This window comes from Heterocephalus glaber, unplaced genomic scaffold, assembly GCF_053883595.1.
Source record: "Heterocephalus glaber isolate CG9 unplaced genomic scaffold, H.glaber_assembly_v1.0 deba00001451, whole genome shotgun sequence".
Lineage (NCBI taxonomy): Eukaryota > Metazoa > Chordata > Mammalia > Rodentia > Bathyergidae > Heterocephalus > Heterocephalus glaber.
In genome coordinates this window covers 81,038-105,819 of record NW_028258301.1, presented here as the reverse complement: position 1 = coordinate 105,819, position 24,782 = coordinate 81,038, and the positions used below count along the sequence as shown (strand labels likewise).

General features: G+C 41.6%; 1 protein-coding gene across 18 annotated transcripts in view; it reads right to left on the bottom strand.

Moving 5' to 3' along the window:
• The window catches only part of Slc1a7 (solute carrier family 1 member 7), an 82,441-nt gene that overhangs the window by 30,173 nt on the left and 27,486 nt on the right, over positions 1 to 24,782 (bottom strand). For 12 of the 18 annotated variants that reach the window (XR_015452628.1, XR_015452629.1, XR_015452630.1 and 9 more), the window contains 2 exons: positions 10,172 to 10,288; positions 3,835 to 10,076 (listed from right to left, as the gene is read on the bottom strand). Coding sequence is in view for 14 of the 18 variants with exons in the window: in XM_087214821.1 (XP_087070947.1) it covers positions 3,835 to 4,011 (177 nt within the window). In the remaining 4 variants the exon portion in view is untranslated. The remainder of the gene's footprint in view (positions 1 to 3,834; positions 10,077 to 10,171; positions 10,289 to 24,782) is intronic. The other 6 variants (XM_087214812.1, XM_087214813.1, XM_087214817.1 and 3 more) reach the window with 6 other exon arrangements.

Genomic DNA, 24,782 nt, shown 5'->3' with positions numbered 1-24,782 from the left:
TCCTATTCCTTATGTAAGACCTGTTTTATTCCCTGGGAACCATTTAAGTATCATTTGTTTATCTCTGCTTTTCTGTAATTTCATGGTGATGTGTCATAGTACCAGATGAACTTTTCCTCTTTCTTTCTCTCTCTCCCTTCCTTCCTTCCTTCCTTTCTCTTTCTTTCTCTTTCTCTCTCTCTTTCTTCTCTCTTTTTTCTTTGCCTTCCTTCATTCCTTCTTCCCTCCCTCCCTCCCTTTTTCTTTTCTCTCTTTTTCACTCTGCTTTTCACTTTTGGGAAAATTTCTTGTATTCTTTCCAAATATTTTCTCCCTTCCATTTTTTCTGTTAGCTCTCTTTAAAACTGTTCTAGGGCCGGGGATTTAGCTCAGTGGTTCCACTGCCTGCCTCGAAAGCACAGAGTTCAATCCCTGCTACCAAAAACAACAACAACAACAACAACAACCTATTCTAGGTAGCTGTGAATGTTTCACATGCTCCGTTTCTTACATCTTCTTTTTCTATTTTAATCTTTTTTTTCTGGGAAATTTCTACAATTCTATCCCAACTACTGACGTTTTTATCTTGGTTCTTCTATTTTTGATTTTCACCAGCTCCTTGTTCTCTGATTGTCCTTTCTTCTTAGCATCCAATTCAGCTTTGTGTTTGTTTTTGTGGGGATGGAGACTGAATGAATCCAGGCCACTGTGCATGCTGAACACATCCTCTACCCCTGCACTACACCCCAGCCCCTACAACCCGTTCTGTTTTACAGCAACTCTATCTCCTCTCAAATCTCCAAAGATTTTAAGAAAAGGTTTATTTATTTATTTATTTTTTGGTACAGGGATCGATATCTGGTCCTTGTGCCTGAGGGACAGGCGGTGGAACCACTGAGCTAAATCTCTGGCCCTTAAGAAAAGATTTTAAAAGATCTCTTCCACTCCCTGCTTTCTCAGAGACTCTTTTCTCTTTGTTTAGTTTCTGTCTTTCACATTTGCAGTTTCCCCACATTGTTGGTGGCCTTGGTTTGCAAGTGAAGTGGGAAACACTGACTTCTGTAACTCTGGGTGGGGTTTGTCCACCAACCACCCTCAAGGGCAGGTGCTGGATATGAGCTGCCATGTTCACTTGGGGTGGAGGGCATGGTAGAGGAATGTCCTTCCTAGCAGAGTTCGGAGGCTTTTCCCCTGAGGCTTCAGCAAGAGGCCTATCCCGACCTTTGAGGGATGAGGCCCAGCCTAAGCCAATCGGTCAGCTCTCTTGAAGCCATGCTGGTGATTCTACACCCAGCACGGAGATGTCTGCTTATTAGTTTGAAGCACATCACTCACCACTTCCCTGTTCTCCAGCACACACAGCTGGGCCTGCTGTCCCTTCATCCAGCTTCTTTAGCTCCTTGGGCAGGCAGGAAGAATACTTTGACTGTAGGAAGGTGAAGGGCCCTAGCACTCTGATTACTTTGGTTACAAATTCTAGCCATTGTCCTTACTTTCAACTTGACATATTCCTCTGCCTAGTACAGTAGAGCACTGAGAGCCCTTCCAGATTTCTACTTCCAGAGATGGAAGATCTTAGCTTTCCGCACTCTGCTACATGAGGTTGTGCAACTCCATCCACTCCCCATGTTGCCTAACTTATTGGAATCTAATTTCCTTTCTCAACTATTACCTTTTATATTCTTATTGCTTTTGGTGGCTTATGTCCTTTAAAAATTCCATTATTATAATTTTACTGGACCTCCAGGAAGGAGCAGAAAAATGCATGCAATTATAATTCTCCATAGTTTAACTGGAAGTCTCCAATGGTCTGTATTTTTTAAATGAGATATTTATACCCAAAGTTAGAATCTATGAGGTTGTAAGCTCTTTTTCACAAATAGAACATTCTGCCATTTTCCAAATTGTTTATGATTTTTGCCTGTTGCATAAGTTCACAAAGTTAGAAGAAGGGTTTAGTTTCTGAGTCACAGGCAAAAAGATCAAACAGAGAAATCCTGGATTTCAAACTAAGACATTAAGAAAGCCAATTGCTGTGAAATAATTGTTCTAAGACTCTGAATCCTTCTTTCAGTTTATCTGGCAGGTTAATCCAGACTGGACCACATTTTCAGGTCCAAACAGATGGGCAATGCAGCTTTGGCACAGGGGGACCCAGAGGAGCTTGGCTTTTAATAATAAGCATTCCAATTTGTTTTCACAAAACGGTCTTCCTGCAGGAAACACATATTTGTTATTGAGGAAAATTAAACAGCAGACTGTAGGTTGGGTGTGTCATTGGCAGTTTAATTCAGCATGTAGTTGAGGGTTTCTTTGTGCCTGACACCATGTGAGGCTCACATTTTGGTTCAAGAAAACCCATAAGTTGTTCAGCAATTCCCACTCTGGTGGGAGAAGTAGAGATTTATATAAATAGCTGGGGAAGCAAGGGAGCCAGCAGCTGGGTTACCAGAGAGGAAGGCACACAGAATGAGCATGGGGCAAGACTCTTACTCTAGGAATGGCCTGCAAGGTCCTAGGTTCAATCCTCAGTACCACAAAACAAACAAAGGAAACCTACACTGTTATTTTAGATGTCAATAGGTCTGAAGACTTTAGAAGATATGGAAGATGAGCTAGGGATTTAGCTCAGTGGTTCTGCCGCCTGCCTTGAAAGTGCAAGGTCCCAAGTTCGATCCCCGGTACCAAAAAAACAAAAAGAAGATATGGAAGATGAGATGGTTCTTGATGCAGGTAGCACTAACAGGTAGACAGAGGAGGGAGGGTAAAATCACATTCAGTAAGCATTTACTATATGTCAAACACTAGCCAGTCCTGTTCACTCTTCACACCTCTTTTTACAGATAAAGAAACTGAGGACAGGCCAGAGAGACAGAGAGAGAGAGAGAGAGAGAGAGAGAGAGAGAGAGAGAGAGAGAGAGAGTACTTTGCTCAGCTACTTAAAGCAGAGTCAAAGTTCAGATTCCTCTGCCTACAGAATCTAACTGGCTCCTTAGAAACATAATAGCTCTGTTCCCGGGGAGGGGATATTTTGCTTTTCATGAAAGACCAAGGGCTGGAGCGCCCTTGTGGAGACAGTTGTTAGATGTCGTCAGTGCGCTGCAGGAAGAGGAATCATTTGGAATCTGGAATCTTCCAGAGGCCACTGACAAAGCCTCTGTCCTCCACTGAGCTGTAGTCAGCTCCTCTGTGCCACCGCCACCCAGGTCTTGCCCTTGGCCTGCACAGGGCAATTGCAGCAAAAATCCTGCTGCGCCAATTTAGTAAGAATCCCCTCACTCTCGATTCCCCCTCTCAGTATCTGAGAAAATCCCTCCTCCCTGCTCTTCATATCTGATTCCCCACCATGGAATACGATCCTCACCCTAGGCAGGTTCCCACCCACTGACCCTCACTGCGCTGGTCAGCTGTAACTCCTCAGCTGTCCCAGTTGCATTTGGAATTGAATTTGGAATCGAATCTGACAGGAGGTCTCTACACCTGTCCTGAATAGTCTTCTTTACCATTTGAACAAAGGTTAGGACAATTCTCTCTTTAACACCCTGTCCCACAGTGGGGGCCGGAAGGGAAAGGGACCTTCCCCATGCAATGCACCTTCATTCACCATGGCCATTATCTGGCCAGAAATCTGGGGCCCTGCCTCAACCCTGTCTCCCAACCCCACATCCATTCCTGTCCTGAAGGTTCCTCTGTTAAGAATAGTTCTCATCTCTGCCTCTCTCATCCCAAAGTCAGGCCTCCCCCTACAACTGTCCTCTCTACCCCTGGCTGGGAGAAAATGACTGTCACATGATGGGGGAGCCCCAGATCCCTCTGGCCCGCACCCTCTTCCCAAGATGCTCTGGGGGAGCTGACCTGTGGTGAGAGGCGCCGGGTCCTCAGGAAGAAGCCGAGGAGGCAGCCCACGATGACAGACAGCACCGACAGGATGAGTAGTCCGTTCCGTCGGCACACGTCCCTGCTTCTCGCGAGGATGGCACCCAGCACCATGGTGAGCTGGGCCTGCTGGCATGGGGCACAGGACCATTCCATGCATGAGATGCCAGCCAGGGGCACAGGGTCTGGGTTGGGGGTGCTGGCTCCTCAGCTCACAGGTGGTCAGAGTCACTAAGAAGCAGTCACCAGCCCCACAGCCATGGCCTATGAGGCTGCCCCAGAGGGAAGCCACAATCCTATTACCAGCTGCATCATTAGGAGCTGGGAGAGATTAGGGCCCAGGAAATTAGAGCAGGCCATGTGGCCTGGGAGTTGGGCTCACAAAGCCAAATGCTCCTTGAATGGGAAAATGGACCAGACACTGAGGGGAGGAAGAAGAAGAACATCTGTGTGGTTGGTTTGATTTTTACCCCATTTCATTCCAGGAAGAAATGCAGGCCAGGCAATAAGATCCTAGTGATCGCCAACATTAAATAAGCATTTATTGCATGAGTTCCTTGCGTTGGCGTATTTAACCCCAACACTATGCCAAGCAGTAAGGACAATTCACCTACCATTCTGCTGAGGAGCGAGGGAGCGCAATGTGCCAGGCCTACTCTGTTTGCTTTGCCTTTGATGATCACAGAGACCCATGCCAACCCCCTCAGATCTCACCTTCAGGCATTGAAAAGGGAGACAGATTCCAACAGCCAGAGTCCAGGCCACAGTGACAGAGCAGCACACGCAGTGGAGTCAATTTCCACCCCTGGTCCGTGGCTCCATCTCCCACTGGATGCACAGTCTTTGGGGCTCTTTTAGGCAGGATCCTCTGAGGGTTTTCAGGGTCTTTTTTTTTTTCTCATGAAACGGGGTCTTGTTATGTAGCCCAGGCTGGCCTCAAACTTGTGATCCACCTTCCTCAGCCTCCCAAGTGCTGGGATTACAGGCAGGGACCGCCACACCTAGCTAAGGATGCCTATTATTTTTAAAGCCATTGGCGCCCAGGAATTCTTCATTCAAGACCCAGCTTGGCTACTTACTAGGTGTGCAAGCTTACACAAGCCATTTCATCGCACCGTAACTCAGTTTCCCCGCCCATAAAACAGAGAGAATAACAGCATCTACTTCCTTGGGATTGGTACAAATGCCATCCAGAGAATCCTTGTGAAGCACTGGTGAGCTCTAGCAGGCTGCATGGGGGCCAGGGCTATTAGGATCACCACACAGAGTTTTGGTGGACCTGGCCCACTCTTTAAAGCCAGGGAATTAACCCTAGTCTATTCCACCAGGGCTCTATAATCCCATTAGGGCAGTCAGGTTGCAGCAGGGAGCAGCCAGTGGAGGTGGGGTTTGAACAAAGGCTTCCTCCTCCTGACAAAGGGGAGGGGACGGAGGACAGAGAGGCCAGGGCCAAGGGACTGTGGACGGCGGCCATGGGCAGTGCTCGCCGGGATTCTGGTCCCCACTGTGTCGGCCTGTGGCCTTGCCCACTCTGGGCCTGCGTCTTGCCCTTTTAGAGTGACAGACATGAGTGAGGTGTCTGCTAAGAAGCTTCTATTCAACAGTCACCTTCCGAAGCCCCTGCTTTTCTCAGTAGCCTCGGGTGGGGGAGAGGGTGACAAGTCTGGGACGTTTTTTTCTCTGACTCTGATTCTTAAAACCAAAACTTTCCTGATACACCTTGAACTCTGACAAATGCCTGTTTTCCAACTAACCAGGTGGCTAGTTTTGCCCGGAAGATAACATACTCAGAGCAGATGTTTGGGTTTCAGTCCTGTCCTTCCCCTGTGCCATGAAGGGGTGACTTGCTCTGCCCTCTGCTCCAAGGCTCTGGTTCCCAGAACTTTCCCGAAGCTGCTCCCGACCTCCTTTCCTGACGTTCTCACCCCACTACCACCCACCTGGCCAGCTCCTTTCTTTCCTCTGCCCCTTTACCATATCCTCCACAGGGAATCACAACTCATTCAAGCGATACAGCACCATTTTCTGACACCTCTGCTAGGCACTGGAGACAACAGTGAATCAGAAGCAAGGCCTGCCCTCAAAGAAAATGGAGAAAGAAAAGAGAAAGAAAATGGAGAAAGGACTAATGCTTACTAAAGTGTAAATGACTACTAACAAGCTGACAAGTGATATTTGTGAATTAAATTAAAATGTTCTTGGATTAGAATCCTTTAACTGCCCACAGAATCAATTTTCTTTTAAAAAGTTTTTTAATAATGGGGGCAATTTTTTTTTTTTGTACCAGGGATCGAACTCAGGTCCTTGCACTTGCGCAGCAGGCGGCGAAACCACTGGGCTAAATCCCCGGCTCCAATATTTTTTCTTTAATTTCACTTAAAAAATGAATTCAGGAAATGCTGGCAAAACAAAGTTAAACAGGTTCTTTACTCTAGGACAGCTCAAAGTCAGATTGCTGGAGTTAAAATCCTAGCTCTGCCACTTGCTAGCTGTGTGATCTTGGGTAAATTTCTTTCCCTCTCTGGACAGTGGGAATCAGAAAACTGCACCTAAGGGCTGGGGATTTAGCTCAGTGGTTTCGTCACCTGCTGTGCAAGCTCAAGGACTGGAGAAACTGCACCTAGTAGGAAGGCTTGAAGCACAGGTCACACGAGGCAATGCACACGGAGTGCTGAGCAGGGGTGCTCGGTACTTGCAGACAGTTACAGTTCACCAGAGCAGAGTCTTTACAGAAGCAGCATGGTGGAGGAGTTCTCCACGGGGATGCAGAATCCCACCCTTCTAGAGAATTCTGTGCTGGGTCTGGCATCTGGGGACAGAGCCTGCTCTCCTCAGTGAGGTCCTCAGTGTCTCGCTGCCCCTCTCCTCTGCACCTCACCCCTCCTACTGCTTGGTGCACCCCAACTTTCTACACCAAACGATGCATCCTGTCCCAGCCATCTCCACCTTTGCCTGTCCTATTTCCTCTGCCTAGGATGTCCTTTCCTGTCACCGGGCTCACAGGCAGGGTGCCCCTCTTCCTTGAAGCTTTCCTCCCCTGACTACTAAAGACACTCACCCCTCTAGCTTCTTCCAACTAAGTCTGCTCTTTCCACAGTCACCAGCTGTTGTTCGACCTCAGTGGAAAAGGGGTCGTGAGTAGGGGGCCGCAAAGAAATAGAAGCAGGCCACAGGGGATCCTGAAGAGAAACAGGACGTTTATTCTTGGTTCATCCATCTCTTCTATAGTACTTACAGCGGTTATTTAAGGTGAATGCATAAACAGCAGGTATTGTTTAATGTTTTTTCTCTATGAATATAGTCTAATCTCTACAGAAACGGGCTGAGACACTTCTCAGGATGTTCCCATCCTTGAACTATTCCTTCAAGGGAACCAAGGCAAGACAAACAGGATTGCAGCTATGGGAAGTATGACGGGGGCGAGATCTCTTCTTGGAGCAGAGTCAGCAGCACAAGCAAACTATCTCGGGAATGACCTCTCATACCCTTCGGCCACAGCCTGCTGGGCGTGCAAGATTAGTAAACTTGAATGCCCGATTCTTTGCCAAGAGGATCTTCCCTTAACTTCATGTCAACCAGCAAGAGACTTTTTTCCTTCTTCTCTGGCGGTACTGGGGATTGAACCCAGGGCCTTTGCACTGAACTACATCCCCACCTTTTTTTTTTTAGACAGGTTCTCACTAAGTTGCCCAGACTGGGGTCAAACTTGTGATCCTCCTGCCTCATCCTCCCAGGGTGCTGGGATTGTAGGTGTCCACCACTATGCCTGCCTAATCCCAGTTCCCTTTTAAATGGCTCTGAGAGGAGAGGAAAATACTATGAGAATAAAATTCAATCTGTTTGTGACTATGTCATTTGGAATCCCCAAAGTTGAGAGGGCAGGTTAGTAGCTGGGGTGCTTGGGGGGCACCTTAAGCAGCAGGGTTTTGTCCTGCAGAGCAGCTGGAACTGACAGCAGCAGGAAGCTCGAGGGGAGCCCTTAGGGGGACTGGAGTTGAAGGCTAGAGCTGCCTGGATGGAGGAGATAAGAAGGGCTATCAAAATGAGTCCCAGGCGCAAAGCATGGGCAGCCTCAGCTGGGGAAGGAGCTGCGGTCTACATCTCTGGGGCGCTCACACTGGCTGTGCAGGAGAGAGCAGCCAAGGGCCCTTCCTGGTGGTGACTGATGATGAACCACATCCAGGGCCAGTAGAGGGGCTGCCCAGGTGGGAGGAGGGTGTAGCAAGGCTTCCTGGAAGAGGAAGAGGGCTCAGTTAGGGATGCAGGAGGTCAGGAGGGCTGCTGGTCAGGGCAGTCTCACCCCTTCCACTGTGTGTCACAGCGCATTGAGGCTGAGCTGAGACTCAGCTGGGTTCATGGGGACAACAGCTCTGGCTTGCTGGCTGCTGTCCACAGACAGAGCAGAGGCGCCTTGATCACCCTGACATGTCTCCCTGCTCACGAGCTGCCGGACCCTCCCGGGAAGGCTTTCGGTGGGGAGCTAAGCCTTCGGGTGTGGATTCCTGACAGTCTGAGTCACCAAGGGCTGATGTGACCTCTGCTGTGGGCTGGCCCTGCCTCACACTGGCCTCAGAGGGTCACACATGTCTCCTCTTTCTTCCTTGCCATCCCCTGTCCCCTGAGCTGGTGACCTGTGAGCTTGGGCCTGAGCACCCTCAAAGCACTCACTCAGCTGCCATTCACTGAGTACTTACTATGTCCCAGCTCTGTGTGGTTGCTCTAACCTTTCATCCACACTCCCCAGGAAGGGCCAGGTGCCAGGAGCCAGGGAGTGAGTCAGCCCCTCCACAATGTCATGGTCACAGGGCTCACGGCCCATGTTCTAGAACTGTGTGATCCAATACTGTAACACTAATCACACTATACATTTAAATCTACTCACATTTCAAGGGCTTGATAGGTCCCTGTGACCAGTGCCTACAGTACAGTACAGTAAGAGCAAATTTCCATGGCCACACAAAGTCCAGCTCTCAGTTCTTCTAGGAAGCTGTGTGGCTTTGCCCAAGTTAGTGAACCTCTCTGGGGCTCTTTCTGATCTTCAAAGCCCATGCTCTTTACATTGCTTCATATGTCCTCTCATATTGGAGTACATCAGTTGCAACGAAGCATGAAGCTAAACCCCCAGCAAGTTCAAATTGAATTTCCAAATTAGGACTCTGTTAGCAGTCACATGAAGTTAAACCAAGCTGAGGCAGGTAGAGAGGAAATTTATAAGCAGGGCCAACTACATCATCTGTGGGCCCAAGCCAGGTGGACATGTGCAGACACAGCCATGTGTCCGGCTGCGAAAGGGGTATTAAAGCACATACCTTTCCCCCCTTTTCCATGATCTCTCAACTTATTATGGTGTTTTAAAAATTTGCTGTGTAATGTCATTCTTAAGCAAATAAAACTTTAAAAATATTTTTGGAGACAGGGTCTCACTATGTAGTTCAGGCTGGCCTTGAACTCTCTATGGGGCCCCAAACTCACAGTGATCCTCCTGCCTCAGCCTCCTGGGTGCTGGGATTACAGGAGTGCACCACGATGCCCAGCCCCCCAAAATAAAATTTATTAGCATGAATTTTATTGTTCATCTTTATGGTATTCAGTGCCAGCTTTAAATGCACATATTAGGGTTAAACTCATCCTCAGAATCACCAAAATGACACATTTTGTATTTAGTAGTTCATATGAGCCTATGTATTTCATTTTTACCAGAACAGTGGATATGCAGGAAATTAACTCCATTGTACAGATTTCATTTCTTGACATATAGACAACCCCACCAGAGCTCTCTGGCCTTAGGCTCTGGTGAGTCAGGAAAGCCTGAAAGAGGGAGGCACCTAGCCTTCTCCAGCGTGTCACTGGCAGTGTAGCAGGCTGGATCCCACCGGAAGTGGGTGAGAAGGGATATGACATTCTGCAATTGCTTGTGTCTCTTGGAGTGCCATTTTCTCTTTTTTACGTTTGGAACAAATTCTGAGTTGAGAAAACTGGGTTTCTGGTGGCTGGCAGCGCCGCTGCTGACTCAGGGATAGACACACCACACTCACTGGGAGCTCGCTTTGAGGCTTGCTGAACCCCCAGGCCTGGCCATTTGTGCACAATTCTGTACCCGTGGGCACCGCACACACCGTGGACAGCGAGGTGGCCGGGACCAGAGGTGGACGGGACACAACACACATCTTGGTTCACAGGCACCCTCCCATTGCCATCACACCTGGTGTATTAAGCGCAAGCTGAAAGATAATATGTTTAAGAATTTAGAGACGGTGACAGCAGAACATTAAGCCAAGCACAATGGCCACTTGACCATGGGCACTGTGCAACTTACCAGTCATGGTTCCATGAACCACCAGGCGTGCGCACTGGGAAGGGCGCAGCCAGATTCTGCAGCCAGATACTGTGTTGCCTCCTGCTCCTGTAGGCAGTTACTCTGTGCTTCGGTTTTCTAAAATAGAAAGTGGGGACAATAATATCCTTCTGTCTAGTGTTCTTAGGAGGAGTAAATGAATGATATGTGTGATGCCTGATCATAACAAGCACTATCTATGCACATGCTACTATTATCGTGATTGCTATGTGTCAAGCATATTCTAGACGTGGGGATACTGTAATACAAATAAACTGTTATTTATTTATTTGTTTATTTTTTTATGGGAACACTGAAACGTATTAATTTATAATCCCTATTTATTTGTTCATTTATTTATTTTGTTATGGGGCCAGGGATTTAGCTCAGTGGTTCTGGTGCCTGTGTTGCAAGCGCAAGGTCCTGAGTTCGATCTCCAGTAAAATGGAGGGGGAGGGGGAGGGGGAGGGGGAGGGGGAGGGGGAGGGGGAGGGGGGGGTCCTGAGTTCGATCCCTGGTACAAAAAAATAATATTTATTTTGTTGTTTTTTTCTTTTTTCTTTATTAGTATGCGTTTGCAGTACATAATGTTTACATTCCTTGTGTGGAGTTGGGATATGTACGTAACACAGTTTAATTCATTTTTTCATCCCCTTTCCCTTCCTTCCCTCTCTTCTCCATCTGTCTCTTGAGCCCTTTCCCTTTTTTTCTTAAATGTTTGCAGTACATAATGTTTACATTCCTTGTAGGGAGTTGGTAAATGTAATAACACATCTAAATTTACATTCCCTGCCCCTCCCCTCCCTCCTGGCTACCTCTGTCTCTTGGCCCCTGTCCCCTTTAAGAAAGATCTATCTCCCTACTCCCTATTATCTATCTTTTATTTTGCTCTTTAGTTTTACCTTTGGTTTCTTATACAGGAGAAACTATGTGATATTTAAATTTGTGCGTTTGATTTATTTCACTTAACATTATGGTCTCAATGTGCAACCATTTTCCGACAAATGACTTGAATTCATTCTTCTTTATGGCAGAGTAGTACTCAATTGTATCTAAATGCCACAATTTTTAATCCACTCACCAGTTGATGGACATTTAGGCTGCTTCCAAGATTTAGTTATTGTGAATTGTGCCACATAAACACAGGTGTGCATGATCACTGTCATATGATGTCTTTAGTTCTTTTGGAAAGATTCCTAGAAGGGGTTGGGTCAAATGGAATTTCTAGTTTCAGATTTTTTTTTTTTTTTGGTATTGAGGATCGAACTTGGGTCCTTGTGCTTGCACAGCAGGCTGTGAAACCACTGAGCTAAATCCCTGGCCCTGTTGAGCATTTCTTATTATTTATTGGCCATTTATACTTCTTCTATGAAATGTCTTACTTCACTTGTCCATTTTTTTATTGGGTCTTTTATTTTTGGGGGTCTAATTTTTTTGAGTTCTTTTTAATTCTAGATATTAGTCCTCTGAGGAATAGCTGGCAAAATTTTTTTTTCATTCTGTAGATTGTCTTTTCACTCTGTTGTTTCTTTTGCTTTGCAGAAGCATTTAAATTTCATATAAGCTTGTTTGTTGATTCTCTGTACTATTTTCTGTGCAGCCAGAATTCAGTTCAGAAAGGCCTTGCCTACATGTATGATTTCAAGAGTTTTACCTATTTTGTCTTCCCAGAAGTTATATGTTTCTGGGTTTTTTTGGTACCCGGGATCGAACTTGAGACCTTGCAGTTGTGGAGCAGGCAGTGGAACCACTGAGCTAAATCCCCAGCCTGATCCATTTTTATTTTAGTTTTGTATTTGGTCAGAGACCTAGACTCAATCTTTTGCATGTGGATAGACAGTTTCACCAGCATCATTTGCTAAAGGGGCTATTTTTCCTCCAGTATATTTTTTGGCTCCTTTGTCAAAGATCAAATCGTTGAATGTGCTTGGAGTTGTTTCTGTATCCTCTATTCTGTTCCACTGATTTACATATTTGTTTTTGTGCCACTACCATGCTGTTTTTATCACAGTAGCTTTGTATGTAACTTCAAGTCCAGGATTGTGATGTCTCCTGCTTTTCTCATTTTACCCAGGATTGCTTTTGCTATTCTGGACCTCTTATGGTTCCATATGAATTTTAGGATTGTTTTCTCTACTTATTTGAGCAATGTTGTTGGTATTTTGATTGGGATTGTGTTAAGTCTGTGTATCAATTTTAAAAGTATGGCCTTTTTGATTATATTGGTTCTGCTTATCCAGGAAGAGGGGATAACTTTCCATTTTTTTCCTGATGTCTTCTTCAATCTTCTTTTTCAGAGTACTATAGCTTTCATAATAGAAGTTTTTTCACTTCTTTGTTTAGCTTAATACCAAAGTATGTAATTTTTTTGAGGCTATTATGAATTGTATTTTTTCCTAATTTCTTTCTCCATGAGATAATTATTGGTGTACAGGAATATTAACAATTTTTGTGTATTGATATTATATCCTGCTACATTGATGAATTTGGTTATTAATTCTAAGAATCTTTTGGTGGATTTTTTGGGTCTTCTATGTACAGGATCATGTTATCTGCATATAATGATAATTTGACCTTGTCCTTTCCTACATATATCCTTTTTATTTCTTTTTCTTTCCTAACTGCTCTTGCTAATGTTTCAAGGACTATGTTGAGTAGGAGTGGTGATGATGGGCATCTTTGTCTTGTTCTTGATTTTAGAGGGAAAGCTTTCAGTTTTTCCCCATTTAATATGATGTTGGCAATAGGTTTGTCATAAGTGGCTTTTATCACATTGAGATAAGGTCCTTTTATATCTATTTCCTTCAAGGTTTTATCATTAATGAATGTTGGATTTTGTCAAAGGCTTTTCTGCCTCTACTGAGATGATCTTGTGATTTTTGTCCATGCTTCTATGTGATGAATTACATTTATTGATTTGTATATGTTGAAATATTCTTGCATCTCTGGGATGAAGCCTACTTAATCACGATATATGATCTTTCTGATGATTTGTTGCATTCTGTTTGGCAGGATCTTACTGAGGATTTTTATCTCTATGTTTATGAAAGAGATTGGCCTGTAGTTCTCTTTTTCCGTTGGATCCTTGGCTGGTTTTGAAATCAGGGTAATAGTAGTTTCAGGAATGACTTTGGGAATACTCCTTCTCTTTCAATTTCTTTGAAAAGTGGGGAGGGCCGGAGATTTAGCTCAGTGGTTCCAGTGCCTGCCTCACAAGTGCAAGGCCCTGAGTTTGATCTCCAGTACAAAAAAAAAGTGGGGAGGATTGGTATTAGAACTTCTCTAAAGTTTTGTAGAATTCAGCAATGAACTGATCCAGACCTGGGGTTTTCTTAGTTGGTAAGTTTTTTTTATTATTATCACTGCTTCAATTTCATTACCTATTATTGGATTATTCAGGGTTTTTAAATCTTTTTGGTTCAGTTTTGGTTATTCATATGTATCTAGGAATCTATCCAATTCTTCTGAACTCTCCAATTTATTGGTGTACAGGTCTGCAAAGTAGTTGTTAATAATCTTTTTTATTTTGACAGTGTCTGTTTTAATTTCATCTTTTTCATTTTTTTTTTTTGGTACCGGGGATCAAACTTGGGTCCTTGTCATCTTTTTCATTTTGAATTGTATTGATTTGGGTCTTTTCTCTCCTTTTTTGGTTAGATTAGCTAAGGGTTTTTCTATTTTGTTTATTCTTTTGAAGAATCAACTGCTCAATTCTTTGATTCTTTGGGGGTTTTTTTCCTGTCTCAATTTTCATTGATTTCTGCTCTGAGCTTTGTAATTTCCTTCCTTGCATTAGCTTTGATTTGGATTTTTCTTTTTTTTCTAAGACCTTGAAGTACATCATTCAGTTATTTATTTGTGCTCACTATGAACTTCCTTCTTAGGACTGCTTTCACTGTGTCCCAAAAGTTCTAGTACATTGTACTGGGATTATCATTTAGTTCTAGAAACTGTCTTATTTCTTCCTTGATTTCTTCTGTAACTCATTGTTTATTTAAGAGTATATTGTGTAGTTTCCACACATTTGCATAATTTCTGTGTTTTCTTTTATCATTGATTCCTAACTTCTTTCCACTATGATCTGATAACATGCATAGTATAATTTTAATTCTTTTGCATTTACTTAAGCTTGCATTATTGATTAGCACATAGTCTATTTTGGACAAAGTTCCAAGTGTTACCAAGAAGAATGTGCATTCTGTGGAACACTCTGTAGATGTCTGTTACATCATTTGTTCAAAGATTTTGTTCAACTCTGATAGTTTTTGTTGATTTTTTTTTGTCTAGTTGATCTATTTGTGTTAGTGGGGTATTATGGTCCCCCACTATAATTGTATTTCTGTTTATCTGGGGTTTTTTTTGTTGTTGTTTTTTGGTACCGGGGATCGAACTTAAGTCCTTGCGCTTGTGAGGCAGGCGACGGAACCACTGGGCTAAATCCCCGGCTGTTTATCTGGTTTTTTATGTCCAGTAGTACTTGTTTTATAAAGTTGGGTATGTTTTTTGTTAATAATCATTACTTCTTCCTGATAGATTATTCCCTTAAGCAATATGTAGCGACCTTCTTTGCCTCTTTTGATTAGTTTTGGCTTGAAGTCCACTTTTTCTGAATAAAGGATAGCTACACCTTTTTTTCATTTCCTATTGCATTGGATATTGTTTTCCATCCTTTGATTTTAATCTATGAGTTTCTTTTTGGGTTAAGTGTGTTTCTTATAAATGGCACACCATTGACTTTTGTTTCTTGATCCATTCTGCCAGACTACGTCTTTTGATTGGGGAATTGAGACCATTCACATTGAGAGTTATTACTGATAGGTATTGACTTATTCCTGTCATTGCCTTATTTCCCCATTGCTGATTCCCTGTTTTTCCCTTCTACTCACCTGCTCAGCCTACCTGGTATATTCATTCTATTATATCTTTTGTCATTGTTAGCTTCACTGTCTCTTTCTAGAGTATCCTTGAGAATTTTTTGGAGTGCTCGTTTGGTGGTCATGAATTTCTTTAAGTGCTCTTTATCTTGGAAGTATCTTATTTCTTCATCAATTTTGAAAGATAGTTTTGCAGGATGTATCAGTCTGGGTTAGAAATTGTTTTCTTGTAGGGTTTAAAACATTTCTCCTCAAGCTCTCCTAGCCTTTAAGGTTTGTGTTGAGAAGTCTGCTGTAATTCTGAGTTTACCTTTATAAGTGATTTATTGCTTTTTTCTAATAGCTTTTAAAATTCAATTCAGGTTCATTGCTGGGTGTTAGCCACTGAAAACTCTCATGTGGAAACCGCTGAGAAAATTCCTGCAGGGGACCAGCCACCCGGAAAGCCCATAACACACAAATCCCTCTGCCTCATCACGGATGGTAGAATTTGGATGGTTTCTCCTTCACAGAGCCTGGGAAGCTGGTCCTATAAGAAAAATAGTGCAGATTGCTGGCTGGTGGATCTCTTTAGTCAGAGCTTGACTATACAGGGATCTGCAATGGCCAAGGAGAACCGCTAACTTGTGCTTGAGCCATTTTCTGAGCAGGAAAGAGGCACCCTTGTCACCTCCCCTCCTGGGCCTTCTCAGATGACCAACAGACTGGGGACACCAGAGCTGCACACAGCCACGGATGGGGACTCAGCTCTGGGAGAGAAGGGTCAGTACAACCCTCTGAGGAGAATGGCAGAGCCTTAGAGGGAAGTTTTGCTTTAAAAAGCATGCATTATGTCATAATTCTATTTCTGGAAAATAAACATAAATTCTCTCACATTTCATTCTATAAGCCACAGGGAATAGCTCCTTTAAAGCTTCGAAGCTGGCAAAGCTGTTTCTACCACACCCAACCTGTTGAGAAAATTCCCAAAGTAGAGGAGAGGATAATGTTCCTTGGTAGGATCCATACCATAATCTCTGGGGGGTGCAACACCTTTCTGTTCCTCCAAAGAGGCCATGTGCTCAAGAGGGTGCAGTACTTTGATGGAGACCATGCAATGTTTAGTGAAGGAGGGAAGAGATGCCAGCAAAAAAATACTTTCCCAAGATCAAAAACTGAGTTGGCACTGAATTACAGCTAAGTCTGGGGGACCTGTTCATGTATTGGCTGATTGATCATTGGTGAATGTGGAACCTGAGGAAGACAGTTTTGGGCAATTGTGCTGAGAACCGTAGCCATTAGCCCAGGAGTTGAGAGGTCAGAGTGAGGACTTGGTATATATTGGGACTGGTAGGCCAGGTCCTGGTGGCAGCCACACTCTTGGGAAGGGTGTAGGTCAGGATGACTTGACTCAGGCAGAGGGCTGTGTGCTTCCCTTGGTCCAAAGCTAGCATCAGTGAAATCTAGGGATGCCGCATTTAAGAATGTAGATCTTGCATGTTTTGTTCCTTTATAATGTGTCCCCAAAGGAGAAAAAAGAAGCCCCAATCAGTATCTCTTTATGATCCTTCTCCATTTCTCCTAGATTTCAGCATTTGTCAGGTTTCTAATTTGAGATACAGTTAGCAAATTTAACCTTCATATTTTTGCCCTACACTGAGGACTCCTCAGACATTGAACAATCGCATAAAGTGTTATCTGGCCAAATGTAAGTGGAATCTTTTTCCTTGGTTCTCCTTTCCCCGAAGGCATCTTATGTTACTGTCCCCTCTTCTAGATCAGTTCTCCTTTGATTTGGTGATGTTGAGGTTTGTCAAGAAGGAGGTTGGAGCATAGCTTCAAAAGTGAAATTATAGTGAGTTAAGACATAGGAGAAATTTAGTCTTCTTTTCCCTACATAGGATACAAAACTGTGAAATTCAGTGTTTAATCCAAGGCCCTAAACCACAGATTTTTATTTCTTTAAAAAAGTTTAAGCTAGTGATAATAAATCAAAAGGAAAAATTGCTTGTCTGTGCACTTCAGCTTTGTTTTATACCCATTTCATGTTGTTGTCTGTGTTGTAATTTGTACTTTTGATACCATTTCTGATGTGTCAAATTGGTTGGCTTGTAAATATCTTATAAAGAGTTCAATTTGTAAATTTTAAAAAATGTAGGTGTAATTTGTGTGCTGATTATTTCAAAGAGGAGAGTATTTTTGGTTTCTTTCTAGCCTTCCCAAAGCATTTAATACCCCTAAATTATGTTTTATCACTCCATTGTCTTTCTTGATAGACTTTGATATATTTTTTAGTTTTACATATTTTGTAACTTATATAAATTGAATCACATTGAATTTTTGCTCTCAGTGTCATGCTGTAGAAATTCATTGTCACTGAATAAGTTACAACTAATTTTTTTTTAACTGGTCATTACAGAACATGTTTATAGTTCCAGCTACTGGAGAGGCTGAAGTGGGAGGATCACTTGAGCCCAGCAGTTCGAGGCCAGCCTGGACAACATAATAAGAGCCTAGCTCAAAATAACCCCAAAAAACGCTGCCTGCCTCGCAAGCTCAAGGTCCTGAGTTTGATCCCTGGTACCAAAAAAATTTTCCATGCTGTACAGCATTCTATATGAATTGAATTTTATTTATTTTTTTAAAAGCACAGTGTGAATATTATTTATTTATTGTTTACTGTTGATGAACATTTGGGTTTTCCCAATTTTTGGCTATTATAAACAATGCTGCTATTAACACTCTTGAATACTAATTATAAAGAGTCTCTCTATGTTATACACACAACAATGGAATTGTTAGGTCAAAGGTTATGCAGATGTTCAATTTTACTAGGTAATGCCAACTACTTTTCAAACTAGTTTTACCAACTGAAACATTCATTTGCAATGTATGAAAGTCCCATGATTCCACATTCTTACCAACATTTGGTATTGATTAATTAATTATTAACTCAAAAATCTGGAAGGTGTGAAATGGTATTTCACTGTTTAAAATTTGCATTTCCCTGACTACTAGGATTGAATATATTTTAATATAACAGTGAACCATCTGTGCCTCCTCTTTGATGAAAGTGTTATTCATTGCTTTTGCTCATTTTTAATTGAGCCTTTTGTCATTTCCTGATAATTTGTGGTTATTCTTTATATAATCTGGATGTTAACTCTATATCATTTATACATGTTTTCATGTTTATGGCTTATCTGTGATGTCTTTAGATAAACTCACATTTAAGTTTTCATTTCAGGAAATGTATCAATCAATCTTCTTTCTGATTTGTCTCTTTGTGTCTTGTTTTAAAAGCCAGGGTTGGAGGTGTAGCTCAGTGGTAGGCCTAGCATGCTCAAGCTCCTGGGTTTGATCCCCAGGATTGAAAAAACAAACAAACAAAAAACTTTCCCCATCCTAAGGAAGTTACTGGGTAAATATTCTATGTAAATTTCTCAGTTGTATACTTTTATTTTTCTTATACAAATAAGAGGCTAATGCATGAGTCTAATATGTTTTCCTTAAGGTTAACTGATTGTCCCCATATTACATATTGAAAAATTTATCCTTTCACTTTAAACTAAAATGACTGTTCAGGGCTGGGGATTTAGCTCAGTGGTTCTGCAGCCTCCCCCGCAAGCCCAAGGACCCGAGTTTGATCCCCTGTACCAAAAAGAAAAAGACTGTTCAAAACAAAATTAAGGTCTATATATATTTGGGTCTGGTTTTGGGTTCTCATTGGTTGATTGGTTCTATACCTTTGTTGATACCATTCTGTCTGGATTACTATAAGTTCATGTTAATTATTAATACTTTGCAAAGTGAGTATCTCAATCTTTTTCTTCTTCAAGAATATATTGGTCTCTGAAAAAATGTATAGAACATTTTAGAAAAACCTGGCAATATCCAGAAAAATTTGTGATTTTTTTGGTAATTGTGTGGAATTTATCAATTTGAAATATTTAACATTTTATGCTACTGACTCTTCCAATTTATGAACATGGAATATCTCTCTATTTATTTAGATCTTATCTATGTAGTTTTATCATTTTCCATAAACTGTTGAATATTTTAAATGATCTGTTCCTGTATACTTCATTTTTATATTGTTGTAAAATATTTTATTGCATTTTCTATTTGTTATTGGTATATAGGAATAAAATTTATTTTTACACCTTAATTTTTTTTTTTTTTTTTTTTGCTACAGGGGATTGAACTCGGGTCCTTGCATGAACCTTAGTTTTAACTTTACTTTTGCACCTAAACTTTGATTTCTTCAACTATGTTATACTTTGGGGTTTTCTAGGTAAATGAGCATATCATCTTTCAGTTCCTCCTTTCACCACGTTTATTTCTGATTGATTGACTGATTTTCTGCCTTAGCTAAGATCTCCAGTACAAAGCTGAATGAAAAATCACTTGTGGCATTCATGTCTTGGTCCTGATTTTAAGGGTTTTTTTTTTTTTTTGCTTAAAATCTTTTATTGGTACACTTCAGGTATACAATACATTTACATTTATCATTGCATACTTGTACCTGTACATAATGTATCTTGGTTCTTATTTTTCCCCATTCCCTGTCCTCCCTTCACCCCATCCACCCTTCTCTATTTACATGGACTTTATTTCCATTTTTTCCTTTTCTCATAATTTTTCCTTTCCCTTCTTACCTTTCCCCTTCTCCTCCAACTTTCCCTACCCCTTTAGACCTTTTCTTCCTATTTCAAATTATCAATTATTTGTTTTAATCATTTTAATCCTTATTTACACTTTGAGTTTCTCACACCAGAGAAACTATTTGGTATTTACACATGTGTGTCCTATTTATTTCACTTAAGAGTATCGCCTCAATATGCATCCATTTAGCTATAAATGTCTCTAATCTCTCATTCTTTATAGCTGAGCAGTACTCCATTTTATTAAAAAAAAACCACACACACATCTTCTTTATCCAAGGTTCCAGTAGATGGGCATTTGGGCTGTTTCCAAACTTTAGCTATTACAAACTGTGCCGCTATAAACATGGGTGCACATATATCGCTATGGTAAGATTCTTTTAATTCTTTTGGGAAGATACCCAGCAGGGGGATAGCTGGATCAAATGGGATCTCTAGCCTTAGTTCTTTGAGGTATCTCCATACTGATTTCCACAGTGGTTGCCCCAGTCTGCACTCCCACCAACAATGGAGAAGGGTTCCTTTCTCCCCACACCCCCACCAGCATTTGTTATTGGTTGATTTCTTGATCGCAGCCATTCTTTCTGGGGTGAGGTGGAATCTCAGTGTTGTTTTCATCTGCATCTCTCGAATGACCAGTGATGTTGAACATTTTTTCACGTTTATTTGCTGCTTTTACTTGTTTGTCTGAAAAATGTCTGTTCATTTCAGATGCCCATTTTTGAATTGGGTCTTTAAATTTGGGGGGTCTGATTTCAGTTCTTTATATATTCTAGGTAGTAGTACTTTGTCTGAGGTCTGCTAAAAATTTTTTCCACACATTGTAGGTTGTCTCTTAGCTCTGTTGGTGGTTTCTCTTGCAGTACAGAAGCTTTTCAATAAGATGAGATCCCAGTTGTTGATTCTTTGTGCTAGTACCTGTGCTACTGAGGTTTTGTTCATCCTTGTGAAGGGAACAATCCAAGAGGAAGAGATGACAATCATAAATGTATATGCACCAAATATGAATGTTCCCAACTATACAAAACAAATATTAATGGGCATGAAAAACCAAATAACCATTATACAATTGTAGTGGGGAACCTCCATACCCCACTATCACAAATAGACAGATCACCTAGACAAAGTCAACAATGAAATTCTAGAACTGAACCAAGCTATTGAACAAATGGACTTAACAGATGTTTACAGAGTGTTCCACCCCACAAAATCAGAATACACATTCTTTTCAGCTACATATGGGTCATTCTCCAAAATAGACCACATGCTAACTCATAGGACATGTTTAAGTAAATGTAAAAGAACTGAAGTTACCCCTTCTATATTATCAGACCATAGTGCAATAAAATTGGAGAGCAATGGCATAAGAAACCCACAAAACCCCCACAAACACATGGAAATTGAATAACACTCTCCTGAACAACCAATGGGTCACAGAAGAAATTAGACAGTTTCTACAAGTAAATAATAATGCCCGTACAACATACAGGAATCTATGGGACACAATGAAAGCAGTTATACAAGGGAAATTCATAGGAATAAATGCCCATATTAGGAAAACAGACAGAGCTCAAATAAACAACCTAATGATGAATCTCAAGCTCCTAGAAAAAGAAGAGCATGACAAACCCAAACCTTGTACAAGAGAGGAAATTATAAAGATCAGAACAGAAATCACTGCAATGCAGACTAAGAGAATGATACAAAAAAATCAATGAATCAAAGGATCTTAAGAAAAATGTCTTCAACAATGTATCATTAGTATTGCTTTTGTCATAGAGGGTTTTTTTTGTAAACACCCTTTATCATATTAGGAAATATTTATTTCTCGTTCATTTAGGGTTATTTGTTTTTTGTTTTTGTTTTTTTTGTACCGGGGATCGAACTCGGGCCCTTGAGCTTTCTAGGAAGGTGGCAGAACCACTGAGCTAAATCCCTGGCCCGTGTTTTTGTATTTTTTATAGCAAATTTTTTTGATATACTGAGTTGAACTCAGGGCCTTTCGCATGCTAGGTTACACCCCTGGGCCTTTGTATTTATATTTTTATTTGAGACAAGTCTTGCGCAGGTATTAGGCTGGCCTAGAACTATTCTTGATCCTCTGGCTGTAGCCTCCTGACACACACCGGCTCGTCTCGTCTTCTTTTTTTTTTTTTTAGTACTGGGGATCAAACTCTAGACCTTGCACTTAGGAGGCAGGCAGCAGAACCACTGAGCTAAATCCCCAGCCACACCAGCTCTTGATGGTGAATTTTTTCAAATTATTTTTCTTTTTTAATCTGTTAGTGGTGAATTACATTAAATAATTGTGAAATATGTTAACAATCTTGTGCAATTAGAATAAACAAAACTTGGTCTAACTTTTAAAATTTTTATGTAGTGGGTATAGTTATACATGTTTCTTATCTTCCCAGAATGTTTTAAAATTATTTTTTAAAACTTTTTTGAGATACCATTTACATACCATACAATTCACACATTTAAGTGTATAATTTGGTAGGTTTTAGTGAGTTTACTGAATTGTGCAATCATTATAACAATCCAATTTTAAAACACTTTTATCATCTCCAAAAGACCCCTCAGATACTCACCTTTAATCAATCCCCATTTCCACCTCTAACCCCAGGCAAACACTATATATGCTTGCTGTTTCCATAGATTTACCTTTCCTTTAAAATTGTGAAACTACCCCTTACTGGCATGAAATGTTTCACCATTATCACTTGTTGATGGGTTATCTTTTATGAGATCTGCATTTATAGCCCTAGCTTTTTCACAAATTATACACTCAGGCTATAACTTGCCATCTGCCTTTCATTTATACACACTAATAATAGCCTTTCTACCTTGTTTAACATTGTGGATTTTCACTTACTAATATGAGTAACACCTTTAGCAACAGTAGCTTCCTTACACAAACCTTTTCTCTGTAAGATTGTCAAGGTGGTGGATTTCTCCGTGCTGTACATATTAGCGAGATTGGTCAAATGAATGCCACTCTCATATTTCTCCATAATTTTCTTCTTCTTTTTGATTGTGCTTGCTTTTGTTAACTTCCTTTCCTTTCTTAGCTTATTTTTTAGCTTTTGGGGGGCCACTTTGATAGCAGTAATCATAGCGATTATATAAGGCACTGACTGAAATCACGTCCACAGGCACAAGCATCTGCGCTCACAGCCTACATATGATTTTATGACATCGGGAGTCTTTGTTTACAACCTCACAAGTGGCCAGCATTCAGGTCATAACACAAGACATTGGTTGTAAATTAAAACTAAAATTCTGGTTGTAATCCAAGTTGTTCATATATGAGGCTGATCATAACTTGAAGGTTCACTGTACCTCGGTGTTAACTACTAGTGGTTTATTTTGGTTCATAGTTTGTAGAGGTTTCAGTCCATATTTGGCTGGCTCTAAGCATGACAGAGGGACATGGCAGGCAGGAAGCAGCTAGGGATCAAGAGGGGATGAGGGATATATACCCTCCACACCATTCCCACAGTGACCTTTCTCTTCTCAATAGGCCTCATCTCCCACAATCACACCCAGCTATAAACTCATCAGTGGACTAATCCAGTATTATACACTCATGGTCCAGTCATCTCCCAAAAGCCCCACCTACGAGTGCATGAGTCTTTGGGGTAATGTCTAGATATAAGCCATAGCAACCTGATTTCATCCAGTCTATACTACAAGTGCATAAAGTAAGTATTGTCATTGCCATTCTACAAATGAAAACACTTCAGCCAAAATAAACTGGCCCATGGTCAGCTGGTAAGTAGCAGACCCAGGATTTGGACCTTGTTTGAAGAAACACCTAGAGAATTTAACTTTTGTGGAGAATAGTTTTGGGTCCACTTGGAGCAGCCAGAAAAACTGGTACAGGAAGGGGAGGAAAGTGTGGCTACCTTTTCTCTCTGCTACACCCTTCTGAGCTCCAGTACTTGGTACAGGAGACATCAGGTGGGACAGTGGGCCTGGAAGTAGGGGAGACCCTGGTGTGAATCCTGCTCCACCATTCTACCAGTAGAGACCCCTTGGGCAAGTCACATGACCCACAAGGAGCTGAGATTCCCTATCAGTAATCATAGGGCTGATACCAGGTCCTCTTTCACAGGGCAGCTGTAAGAATTAAATAGCACAGCCGGTCCCAGCACCTGGAAGGAAGCTCCCCCACTGGTATCCCAAGCTCCTAGGGCAGAGAAGGTGAGCTGTGTGGGCGCCAGAAGCACTCCCTCCCGAGGAAATGAGAAGACACATAAACAAGCCTCAAAAACAGACTTCTGGATCACCTACAGCAACCCCAAAGGGAAACAAGATGGAACAATCTGATACTCAACCACCTGGACTCTCTGAACTGGCAACAAAAGAGGATCTGGGAAAAATGAAATCAGAAATAATTACTCAGATAACAGCAAAGATTTTGCTCATGGTACAAGACATAATTAATAAATCTAGAGAGGACACAGATAAAAAAATAGAGGATCTGAGGAACATGATGGAATCCCAACATAGGAAATAAATGGAATCCATAAAACAGATACAAACAGATTTCCAAGAGATTAAAAACTCCATCAAAAGTCTGCACAGCTGAATGAACCAATGTGAGGATACAATTTCAGATACAGAAGATAAGATTGCAATTAGTGACCAGGAAAAGAAAAATTGCTTTAAAATTGTAAGGGACCATGAGAAATCAATCCAGCAGCTGCTAGACCATGCAAAGAAGAATAACATAAGACTGATTGGAGTCAATGAAGAAAGAGGAGAGAGTGCAAATGACATAAAAAAACTCTTCACAAAAGCGATGGCAGAAAACTTCCCAAGGAGGGGCAAAGAACTTGACATACAGATAAGTGAGGCATATAGGACTCCAGCTAGCCTTGATCAAAAAAAAATCTACACATAGGCATATAATAGTTAGGATTCCAGAAATCCAACAGAAGAACAAAATTCTACAAGCAGTGAGAGAAAAGAAACAAATCACATACAAAGGAAAGCCCATCAGAATCACAGCAGACTTCTCAAGGCAAACCCTCAAAGCAAGAAGAGCTTGGAGTGATGTATTTCAAGCCC